We start from the raw sequence: 11,843 nt of genomic DNA, 5'->3' as shown, positions 1-11,843 counted from the left end.
CTTTCTCTTTTTCTTCTATTGCGCATTCTTCTTACGCCTATAGAAAAGATAATTATAATTATACTAGGTTTAATAGTTATAATTAATATTTTATTAAATATATTAGATATAGAGATTATTATTATCTATAATTATCTAAATACACTTTAGATTAGAATAGAGACATAGGCTATACGTAGTATTACTATTAACTTCTATATACTCTTTATATAATTTAGAGAGTAGAGGTATATTAGACTAGTATAGTAAATTACTAAAAGTATCTATAGTACTAGAAAGAGATATTAAAGTAACGTTATTATATAGTTTAGTATAGTTAGAGTTATTAGAAGTCTTTGCTTTATTAGGTATTAGAGACGTAATAAAAGAGACTTAATTATTAATATAAATACTATAAAGTTAAATATTATTAAAACTAGTAGAGTTATTAATATAGGCTATAAAGATACGCTTAACTTTATAAGTATTAGAGCGCTATATAAGATATATCTAATTATAAAAAGCGTATAAGAAGTAAGCTAAATAGCCTTATAGGTAATATAATATAGTAACACTAATTAGTTAATTAAGCTTAGAAGAAGTAGTAATATATACCTACGCTCTCTAGATATTATTCTTAGTAAAATTTAGCTTTCTATTATATAAGGCTTTATATAGTATTTTTAAGAAATAAAGTACTTTTAAAAAAGCTCTATTCTTTTTATTAACTAACTTCTATATTATAAATACTTAAAGACTTTTAGGTAATATAGTATTACGTAGAGTCTTCTTATATTAGTTAATAATATCTTATACTATAATAGAAGTAGAAGTAAAATCTTAGATTATAGTAGTAGTATATTCTTACATAGTATAGTAAAAGCGTTTAGTAGCACTAGCGTAATAATAAATATATAGTATACTTAGCTCTATAGTAATACTATAAGTATTATAGTAAGTAGTAATTATTCTTTATATAAACTTATTATTATACTAAATATATATAATAGGCTAGCTATACTTAGTAGATAGATAAGTAAGAAGATTTATAAATATCTAGATAAGAGTATACTTATTTTTAAAGAATTAAACTTATATAAAATATATAGCGTTATTAATAAGAAATAATATATAGCGCTCTTTTTTAATTCTAAAGATAAAGTAAAAACTTTAGATATTAACTATAATAAGCTTACTAAAGTGTTTATAGTATTAGTTTATAAAATTCTAGAGAACTTTATAAAGAGTATAAGTAGTAGCGTAAATAAGATATATATTCTTTATCTTTACTTAGATTTATTTATTAGTAATCTTTATACTATAGCTAATTTTTATAAGCTAATACATATATTTTAAAAAGAAATAGCTAAGTTAATAGTATTTAGACTATATAGAGTTATTAAAGTTAACTATAGCTATAGTAAGAAGGTTAGGTAAGAGCGTAGTATATAAAATATATACGTTTACTCTAATATAAAAAGGTATAACTATAATTTTCTTATTATTAGACTTTTAATAAAGAAGTATACTATTACGCCTAGTAGTAGTAGTATAGTAATCTAGGTCTAAGTAAATAAAAGAGGTAATAGAAAGAAGATTATACTACGTAGTAGGTATATACTATATATTATTAAGTTATAGAATAATATAGATTCTATTCTAAGTAGTTATAATAAACTTAATAGTGTCTTTTTTAGTAATCTTAAGCTATAATTCTTATTTATATACGCTAATATACTTAGAGTAGTATTCTAGCTTAGAGAAAAAAGTAAGATTATTAGTAATATATTATAAAGCACTACTATTATATATCTAGTATATAGATATAGAAGTAGAAGTAGTTACTATAAATATAGATATATTAAGACTATTAACTATATCTAAACTTATACACCTACTAACTATTTAGTTAGCTTCTTTTAAACTAGTAAGGTATTTAGAGTTCTAAGCTAAGTTAGTACTAAAAATAGATATAGAGTAGTTATATATATAGTTAATATCTAGATAGTTAATATTAGAGCTATTAAAGGTAGAAGTAAGTAAGAGATTATAAGTAGATATAATAATATAGTTAATAAAGAAAGTATTCTTATCTACGTTAGCTAGTGTAAGGTCTGTATTTAAAGTAGTAGCTATACTAGAAGTAGACTAGTTAGAGTAGGTAGCTTAGTAATTCTTCTTATAATAAGTAGTAGTAATATAACTAAGCTTCTTATAGAAAGTGCATGTAGAAGTATTAGGCTTACTAATATAATAATAGATAGTAATAGAGTATTTAACGTTACTATAGTACTTATACTTAAAAGTAAACTTATTAAAATTATTATTAAGAATATAGAAAGTGTAGAAGTTAGCTACTAAAGTTACTTAGAGAGGCTTATTCTTAAAAGTGTTTTACTTATTCTTATTATTATTTTAGTAGTTAAAAAGAAAAGTTTTATAAGTTTTAAAAATATTATTAGTAATAAAAGTACTATAGTAGAAAAGCTTTTAGTAATTAAGAAACGTATTATACTAGTAGAAAAGAACTTTATTAATCTTATTAATTAACTATAAATGTAATAAAGTTTTACTAGTATTATAAAAGTTATAAAATATTCTCTTAAACTTAGATAGAAGAGGCTAAATAGTAGTAGAATTAGTTATAGTAATCTTATCTAGCTTAGATAAAGTATAGTTAACTAAGATATTCTTAAAAGTCTTATTATTAGCTTAGATAGCGTAGTACGCAAGATAAAGATTAAGTATATTAAGCTTCTTAAGCTTCTACTAAACCTATAGTTTAATAAATATATAAAGAAGAGTAATAGTAAAGCGTATAAACTTATTATACTTTTTTTACTACTAAAGAGCGTAGTTATAGATAGTAAGCTTAGTAGTAGTATTAGATAGAATTAAAGTAGAAATAGTAGCCTTCTTACATAAGTTAGTAGTAGACTAAGAATATATAGTATAGAAAGTAATATAAGTAGAAAGTAAAGGCTTCTTAGAGTTCTTACTAGTATTATTATAGTAGTTTATATAACTATAGATAAAAGTAACTTTAATAAAAGCTTTAGACTAGTTCTAGTAGTTATTAGAACTAGTAAGCTTCTTAAAGTTCTTACTTAAGATAGAGATAACACTATTAATAGTAGATATTATAAGTAATAAAATAGTTTATAAAAAATAAGTAAAAAAGAGAAAAAATATATAGTAGTTAGTACGCTAAAAGATTAAGAACTAAATTATATAATAGTAATACTTAGAAATTATTACGTAACTATAGCGTAAAGAAAAGTAGCTAAATTACGCGTAGTAGCGTAAGAGCTTATAACTTATAAAATAAGAAAAGAAAAATATAATAATTATTTTATATAAAAGGGAGAAAGCCCTATATATATACTACTAGAGCGACGCTAGTGAGTAAATTACGTAATAGGATCCTAACCAACAGTTTCGCGTACCGCACGCCTGGCCTATCCGCCTCAACCACCATCGCCGCATACTCTGCATAACGAAGTCGTGCATCTTCCATGCGAGAATAATGGCCATAGACGTTAACATAGCGCTCTGTCGTTGAGAGTTCAAGTTCACTGTGGTTCCAGAACTTCGCTCTGGTATGCTGGTGCTGTAATTTTGTCAGGCATGGCAAAAGGCAGCGTTTCGACTTCCCCGACCATACTGCTTGGTAAGACCGAGACGTTTCGATAACGCGGCAGTGCTGCTACGCCCTAGGCCAAATTTCCTTAGCATTGCCGTACGATATCAAATGCACCATGTGCCTCATATATGGGCATCTGGACATGGCTGCGATACGCGAGCTCCATCCTCCTTTCGTTGGTCTCGCCGCGGAGGCCTCGTTCTTCCCGTTTTCGTTTCTCGTTCCCAGCTTGAATTTACTACCAGCGCTGGATCGCTCTTTATAATACCTAATTTTATCAACGGCTAAGCTTCGGAGTTTCCTGTGAATCGTAGAACCAGGCGCCTACAATTCACCATTCACACTCGACTGTCTTCTTCGTATCAGGATGCGCTCGTCTATTGCGCTCCTAGGCGCTCTTTGCGGCCTGTCTACCGCGAATCCACATCCGTGGATGTATGGAGTTCCGGAGTACCCAGATCTCGATATGAACGAGGTCATGACACAGGCAGATGTGGACTTGATGATGGCGGCAGCTGAAAACGGTACCGCCTCTACAAGTTCTACAGAAGCCTCAAGCTCTTCGAGCCCGGCATCAGCTTCTTCTGGACAGGAACCTTGCGCAGTTGTTAGCATGGCCATCGCGGCATTACCCTCAGGAGCCCGACCTATCGTTCCTGCCGAACTAGGAGTACAATGTCTGCAGTCCGTACCTCTCGATACGGAGGGCAATGTCAAACTGATCGACGACCTCAAGCTCATGGTCAAATGGCAATCGAATATCGCATACCTCAAAACCCCACCAAAAGGCTACACCGAAGAGCCCCTCGACATCATGGGCGAGCTGGACACTATGCAAAAGCAGGTAGCGGACGGTACCTTCAAAAACGAGTACGAATTCCAGTTGAAGATGCTCAACACGTTCACGAAGGCGTACGACAACCACTTCGCCTATCAACCTGACATCCTTGCTTCAGCGATGCAGTTTCAGAGACCTCCTGGGTCAGAACTGGTCTCTGTCTCTTCAGACGGTACAGCGCTCCCAGAGATATTCACTTACAGGGATGTCATCAAAGCCAACACCGATTCTTCCTTCAAACCGTCGTCTATCAAGGTGATCAACGGCATGGGCGCTCAGGACTATCTCGCAAATGTATCTGCTAGTTCCGATTTTCACGACGCTGACACGCGATGGAACGCCCTCTTTCCTTCCCAGGCTCTGCTCGCATCCGGCACTACCTTTCTTGGAAGCTTCAGAAGTGGCCAGTATCAAGGCCCCAACACAACCCTTGAGTTTGCAAATGGCACTACCTGGTCCCAGATGAATGTCGCTGTTGTGGTTGGGAACTTTACTGGTGTTGATAGCGGCAAAGCTTTCTTCCAGAAGTTTTGCACTGGGCCGAAGCGGGCTGCTCCTGCTCCTGCTCCTGCTCCTGCTCCTTCTCCGACCAGCAATTCCACAAGAACTGCTCCTCCCGTGGCCACACCGACCCCCTCACATGTTGGATACCCCAAAGCTGAGCTGATAAACCGCAATCTCGCTGTTGGAGGATATTATCTCAATGGCTCAGGATACGAGGTAGGCCACACACACTCTTACTTGTATTTATCTAACCAATATAGAATGTCGCCATTCTCAGTATCCCCTCTTACGAATCTCCTGATGCTCAAAGCTTTCAGAACACGATGCGAGATTTCATAAGGATGTCGAAGAAAGCGGGTAAAACGAAGATGATCTTCGATTTACGAGGCAACGGTGGAGGCAATGCGATTCTGGGTTACGATACTTTCAAGCAAGTATACCCACAGGCGGTCGCGGAGCCATTCGGAGGCACACGCTTCCGCGCGAACGATGCTTTGAACTCTGCCGGAAAGATAACCCAAGACTTCCTCGCCAACAAAACCTTTGTCCAATCGAACCAAACCGCCTTCATGGAGGTGTTTGGTCGGGCCACCACACAAGCCGATATCTTTGCCCTCACAAGCGGATTCAATTATCAGCATATCCTCGATGTCAACAACAAGGCCATAAGTGGGTGGGACCAACTCTTTGGTCCCGAGCAGATCAACAACGATTCTTTCACCACGACACTGCGGTACAACTTTTCGGACAGCGTCAGCACAACATACCAGGGCTTCTCGGTAATTGGCTACAACGACAATGCCAACGAAACCAGCACACCGCAGCCCTTCCAAGCCCAAGATATGGTCATGTTACACGATGGCATGTGCTCCTCCACCTGCGCGATTATCTCCGAACTACTCAAGAACCAAGGCGCAGTACGCACGATCGCCGTCGGTGGACGACCCCAAATCGGCCCGATGCAGGGTGTCGGTGGCACCAAAGGCGCCCAAGTCTTCGCCTGGGACGATATCCAAGTCCGTATGCAATCCGTCTACTTCCTCGGCTCACCCGAGCAACGAAAAGCCTGGGACGAAACGGATCTTGGCAAAACCGCTTTCGCAACCCAACTCTTCAAGCGATCTGCATACAATGGCGGACAGATCGCCGGCGGCGTCAATCTCAAAGACAACCTGAGACAGAACGATGCGAGCGGTACGCCGTTAGAGTTCATGTATGAAGCCGCAGATTGCAGGATGTGGTTTACGGGCAAGATGATCTCCGATGTAACGGAGGTGTGGAAGGGTGTTGCTGACCGCATGTTTCGTGGCAACGGCACGATGGGGTGTGTGCAGGGCTCTTCAGGAGATCCATCGAGTATCAGTGGAGGAGGGCAATTGAGGGGTGGCGATGGCCAGTTAACGGAGAAGAGTGCAAGCACGATCGCTGTTGCAGGGCAAGGCATGAACGGCAATGGAAGTGCGCCGCAGCCGTTCACAGGCAATGCGCTCAAGACTACGATGGGAAGTCTGGGTTGGGCCGTTATGGCTGGTGTCATAGGCCTGGCTTCGTTCTTGTAGAAGTCAGCAGCCTCTTAACCTGATGCATATCAGGATCTTCGCTTTTCGATGTTAAAATTTCGTTGCAAATGTAAATGTTCATTCATATATACGCTTTGAGAACCAAAGTGTGTAAGTATGTACAGAAAAGGTTGCGATTCCAGTCCCAAATAGACGCAACTGCTCCAGGCTTCCAGACGATCGCGCATGTCTCGCACCACTACTATGGTCGTTGCGAACGACAATTTACCAAGCGTTAGCGGACCATTGGTTCACGGTGAACGTAGCAGGTCCACCAGTGAAGGCCTCGGTACCGAATTGGTAAGCTACGATGGAGGTTAGCATACGCATTGTCATGGTGGTAGCATCGAGAAACTTACTAATGAGGTTCTGGCTGGAAGCAGGGTAGCCCTTGTTGTTGGTGAGGTAAGTGAAGAACTCCTTAAGGTCGGCCTTGAAGTTGTAGATGGGCTGGCCAACAGGGGGCACGAAGCTGTAGACCTTCATGGCGCCGTTGGGGCCGTAGAAGAGTTCCCAGGATCGGCCAGCAACAGTGACCATACCCTGCGAGGTACCGATGGGCCAGACGTCGTATCTGGCGAGCCAGACCATGAGCTCGTAGTCACCGCTGGAGGTGTCGTGGTTGATGTCCGCAGCAGTGAACAGGTCGTATGCGACGTTGCTGCGCTGGTTGGTGGTGTCGTAGACCCAGTAGGCCTCCGTCGCCAGGTTGGTGTACTGGTTCACCTTCTTCTTGGTGATCTGACGTCCGGAGTAGACGTAGGACTTGACGTTGTCCTTTCCGCCGGCCCATGTCCATTTGGTGTGCCATTTGGCGCCAGTGGCTGACACGCTGTCGACGTAGGTGCACTGCGAGCCCGAGGTGGCGAAGCTGCGGCCCCAGATGTTGTTGTTGAGCTGGTAGCCGTTGCTGGAGAAGTATTCGTAGTCTTTGCAGAGCGTCGCTTGTTGCGCGAAGCCAACGGAGGCGAGAGCGCCAAGGATGAGAGAAACGACCTTCATGGTGGATGTTTGGCGGCTGGGCGTTGGTTTTGAAAGTTCCCTGCTGTTCTGGAATCCATCTCTTCGTGCGGACCGTTTGACCTTTTGTACTTGCCAAATTGCGTCCTCCTAACAGGTATCCCCCATGGCATTGTTACTCGACTTTAGACGGTGGTGATATTTCAAGTGGACCTTCATATATTATGAGCTTCGTCAAGCGCGATCCGTCCCTAGATTCCGAATGATCATCCACATGTTTCTATTGTAGTGGCAATCCTCTCGTGGCAAGTGGTGCTAACGCGAACACCTGACATGTGTAGGACCACTACGGAGAAATCAAATTACCTCACCAATGAGAAGAGCATGGGCTTACCTCTTCTAGTCGCGTGCATTGGCATTTCTCGTCTCCCCGCGTATTTCAGCCTCGGAAAATTTACTCGGTCAATCTTAATATTTGCCGTTATCATTTCCCGGGAACCTGGCCTGCTCGAAGTCGTCCAAGACCCCGGAACAATGCCCTAGACCGTAAGCTCTTCCGACTACAACTTCCTCAAACTGTAACAATCGGCTCACCTACTTTTCGGCGGAATTTCGATGATCCATGGGCAAGGTAGGAATGATGCAACACCATTGGTTAAGCTTGACAAGCCTTAGTTCCCATGTGTACAAGCTCCGTAGATGGATGCCAGGTCTACGGAAACGATGCCCGATGTTCCTGGCTGAACGTGCTGTGGGAGCATGGTACATGGAAGTATCTTTGTGCGCTTGCTGCAACTGGAAATCCGTTTCTGCATGTAACCAGAAGAGACTGGCTTACGCTGTTCCGGAAACTCTTAGAAGCAAAGCAGGTCTGTAAAGCTGCTCAGGCTGAGCTGCTGTCTTGCTGGAGGAAAGGAGTAATTGGGTAGACTTTTCGCCGAAGACAACACCTTGCGGTACTAGCCGTGCTTGAATTCTAGACATGAGGACGATGCCCTCGTGATGTCGGAGTGTCCCGTTCGTCTGGTGTCGGGGGAACCACGTTGGCTACAGGGTAGCATGGGCGTTGTTTTCTCAGGTGTCACTTTTTGCCAAGGCGCGCAGCCGCATCTGGCCGCGCTCTCCCTCCCAACCTCATAAGGTCACCTACCTCTCACAGCTTCTTGCTGAAGTTCTTTCAGAGACAACATTCGTGTCATTCGCGCTTGCTTCCTTGTATTTTTTTCCCCATGTGTCAAAGAGCGTTGTGTCAGTTACCGAGGCTTTTTCGGAAGCCGCCGTACCGCGATTCCATCGTCAAAACGCGGCGCTGCGTCCTTGCCCACGCGTGAAGGGCCGCTTTTCGTTTTTGGATCTACCGCATGCCTCATCTTGTTCTATCACGTTGGTGTTCAGCGGTCTTCGTTTTTCGCTCGACGCCTCCGTGAAGTCAGAACCCTTGGAATCCCCAAGCGTTCTTGCACTGGACCTGATACCTAGGTACTGTTGAATGATTTCTCCATCAGAAGCTCGCTCGATAAGAGAAGAAAGAGAGCTGATCCATCCACAAGTGTATGGGCTAGTAGGTTGAGGAGAGGTTTGACGGTGATTAAGAGCTTGCCAGGTGCTGGGCTAGTTCCGTACCTAGCTCTCAGCGATCAAGTACAATCATGGCTGCCTAGGTATCATCCATGGTATCTATCACGACGCCATGCAGTACTAAGAAGAATTGAAGCGAGTCTGTCCCCTTTCTCCAATTCTCGCACAGTCTCTGCATGAAGAGGCGCGTCGGAGGTGAACGTCCACGAAGAGGGAGGGCATTCCTGATCAGCCAACTCTCATCTTGATTTTGCCCTGAGGCTTGCATGAAGTAGTTGTCATGAAACACACAACCTGCTGTATGTATTGGATACTTGTGTTCTGGGCGGACCGATCGACCCGTCCTCGGGGTTGATTTGTGAACGCCAAGGCACTGAGCCGCGGGCTCGGAAAGTGCTGTTGGCTCGTGCGGCAACCAAGGATCAGCACAATCCCTCCAACTGATCATAACGACTCCAGTACGGCATCGTCACAACAGTCACTATGATCGTTCTACACGAGGGCTAATGACGCGCACACACTGGATTCTCCGGCGAACTTCTGGTGCTTTCGTGTCCTGAAAAACTGGACATCTCTCGACAACGCGACGCGCGCTCCCTCGCTCATTTCCACTCTTCGTGGGCGTCTGCGGCATGACGGAACATCTTGACGCCGCTTTTCAGTGCTGTTCTGGGCGGCCGGATATGGCGTTCTAAACACTGAACCGAGATGAGGGTTGCTAGAAATATTCCATGCTTGCTCCACGTACTTCCAGGCCCGAGACGTGCAGTCACAGCGACTTCATGTCAAGTACATAACGCCGTATAGCGGCCTTTTCTCATTGTCAGGAGCCCTCTAGCAAGACGATACCGAGGCTCTCGGGCTTCGATGGCTCTAGAAGGATTTTCGCTAGATCATCCGAAGGGATGTCCTCGCTCATGTTTCATGTTGCTTGAATCAAGAACCCAAGATGCTGCACCTAGAACCGATCGTCACAGGGGAAGCACAGTGTCGCAACACCGCCTCTTGGATCCTGCATGCCCCATACGGTATAGCTATACGTTCACCTGTCACGCCAGCCTCTGCTCAACGGCCCAGCTGCTTCTAACGGCGGCTCTAGCCCCTTCCAAGCACTAGTCTCCCGTAGGATACGATGGTATTTCATGTTTGCCTGCACGTCTAACCGCCGCCACGTTCCTTGTGGCTGTTTTAGGCGGAGCACTGAACTGACATGTAATCACCAAGCGAGATGGCGATGTCTTGGGACAGTGACTCCGTGTATGGAAGGATTCAGCAAGTATAAAGCCCACAGGGCCTGCCTTCGTTCAAGGGGTACGCTTGACGCTCAACACACTCGTTCTCTACACGTTCTTTTCCAGTCTTTGAATTCTTCGATCTTTACTTCGTCGTTCTCTTCAGACAGTCACTCTTTATAAGAACAATTACTCAACTACCCAATCGACACTTCAAAGTTCCTCGTCCAAAATGAAGGCCTCCATCTTCGCTCTCGCTCTTGCCGGTGCTGCTAGCGCCCACACCACTGTTTACAGCATTTCTGTCAACGGAAAGACCCAGGGTCTCGGAAACGTTCAGGGCGGATACATCGACTCTCCTCCCAACAACAACCCCATCGTTGATGTCACCTCTAAGGCTATGGAGTGCAACGTAGCCAACATCAAGGCTTCCAAGTCCGTTGCCGTCAACGGTGGTGATGAGATTGCTGTAAGTACCTCTATGACATCCTCTGAATAGAACAAGCACTGACGACTTTCTCCAGGTTGAATGGCACCACAACAACGCTGACGCTAGCGACGACATCATCGACCCATCCCACATGGGACCCATCACTGTCTACATGTCCAAGGCCGGTTCTTCCATGTCATGGACAAAGATTGCCGAGGACGGCTACGATGGCAAATCATGGGCTGTTGACAAGCTTATCAAGGGCTCATACACTGGCAAGCCAGGACAGCACAAGTTCACTCTGCCCAAGGTTGCACCTGGCGAGTACATCATCCGCCCCGAGATCATTGCCCTCCACGAGGGTGATCGCATTGGTGGTGCGCAATTCTACCAGGAGTGCATCCACGTAAAGGTCGGTGGCTCTGGTACCACTGCTCTGCCCGCAGGTGTTGCTATCCCTGGTCACCTCAGCGCTCAGGACGCTGGTGTCCACTTCAACCTATACGGCTCATACTCCAGCTACCCCATTCCGGGCCCGAAGCTCTGGAACGGTGCCGGTGCTGCTGCCCCTGCTGCCCCTGCTGCCCCTGCTAAGCCTACCACCACAAAGGTCGCCGCACCCGCCGCTACCACCACCAAGGCTGCTGCCCCTACCACTACCAAGGTCGCTGCTCCCACTACCACAGCCAAGACCACTCTCGCCACTGTTGCTAAGCCTGCTCCTACTGCCGGCGGTGCTACCGCTCAGAAGTACGGCCAGTGCGGTGGCCAGGGCTACTCCGGTGCTACCAGCTGCGCTTCAGGCTGCAAGTGCGTCAAGCAGAATGACTGGTACTCCCAGTGCTTGTAAGCGCTCGTCTGAGTTGCGGGCGTTATCAGGACACTAAAAACGTGATGCTGGTGTCTTTGTGTGTGGTTCATGATGGACTTCTTTTTGGTAAAATTTTGTTAGTGTTTAGTAGGCTCTGCCTCTTGCAACAAGCGGCTTGAGCGTCGCTGCATTCGATTCTTATGTACATACATAATCCTCACGACGAATTGGATTTGATGCCTTTTCGGCTTTACCGGTCTCGCTGCTCTCCTTCTGCCTACACCTACTCTATTCCTTGTTCCGGTGATT

The 11,843-nt window shown here is 43.7% G+C and overlaps 3 protein-coding genes across 3 annotated transcripts; 2 read left to right on the top strand and 1 right to left on the bottom strand.

Moving 5' to 3' along the window:
• Positions 1-3,989: 3,989 nt before the first annotated feature.
• Positions 3,990-6,523, top strand: J4E87_003903 (uncharacterized protein; the record flags this gene model as incomplete). Its single annotated transcript, XM_049375527.1, has 2 exons — positions 3,990-5,180; positions 5,225-6,523. The coding sequence occupies 2 exons, from the start codon at positions 3,990-3,992 to the stop codon at positions 6,521-6,523; spliced, it is 2,490 nt and encodes an 829-aa protein (XP_049234512.1).
• A 225-nt stretch (positions 6,524-6,748) lies between these two features.
• Positions 6,749-7,525, bottom strand: J4E87_003902 (uncharacterized protein; the record flags this gene model as incomplete). Its single annotated transcript, XM_049375526.1, has 2 exons — positions 6,749-6,828; positions 6,883-7,525. 2 exons carry the CDS (start codon positions 7,523-7,525, stop codon positions 6,749-6,751), a joined length of 723 nt encoding a protein of 240 aa, XP_049234511.1.
• Positions 7,526-10,525: 3,000 nt separating this feature from the next.
• Positions 10,526-11,573, top strand: J4E87_003901 (uncharacterized protein; the record flags this gene model as incomplete). The annotated part of the gene is made up of 2 exons (XM_049375525.1): positions 10,526-10,762; positions 10,818-11,573. 2 exons carry the CDS (start codon positions 10,526-10,528, stop codon positions 11,571-11,573), a joined length of 993 nt encoding a protein of 330 aa, XP_049234510.1.
• Between the last annotated feature and the right edge of the window lie 270 nt (positions 11,574-11,843).

This window comes from Alternaria ethzedia (genome assembly GCF_023757985.1).
Source record: "Alternaria ethzedia strain BMP 0044 chromosome Unknown scaffold_7, whole genome shotgun sequence".
In the NCBI taxonomy this organism is placed as follows: domain Eukaryota; kingdom Fungi; phylum Ascomycota; class Dothideomycetes; order Pleosporales; family Pleosporaceae; genus Alternaria; species Alternaria ethzedia.
The sequence above is the reverse complement of the archived record's forward strand: the minus strand, read 5'-3'. Positions and strand labels throughout refer to the sequence as shown.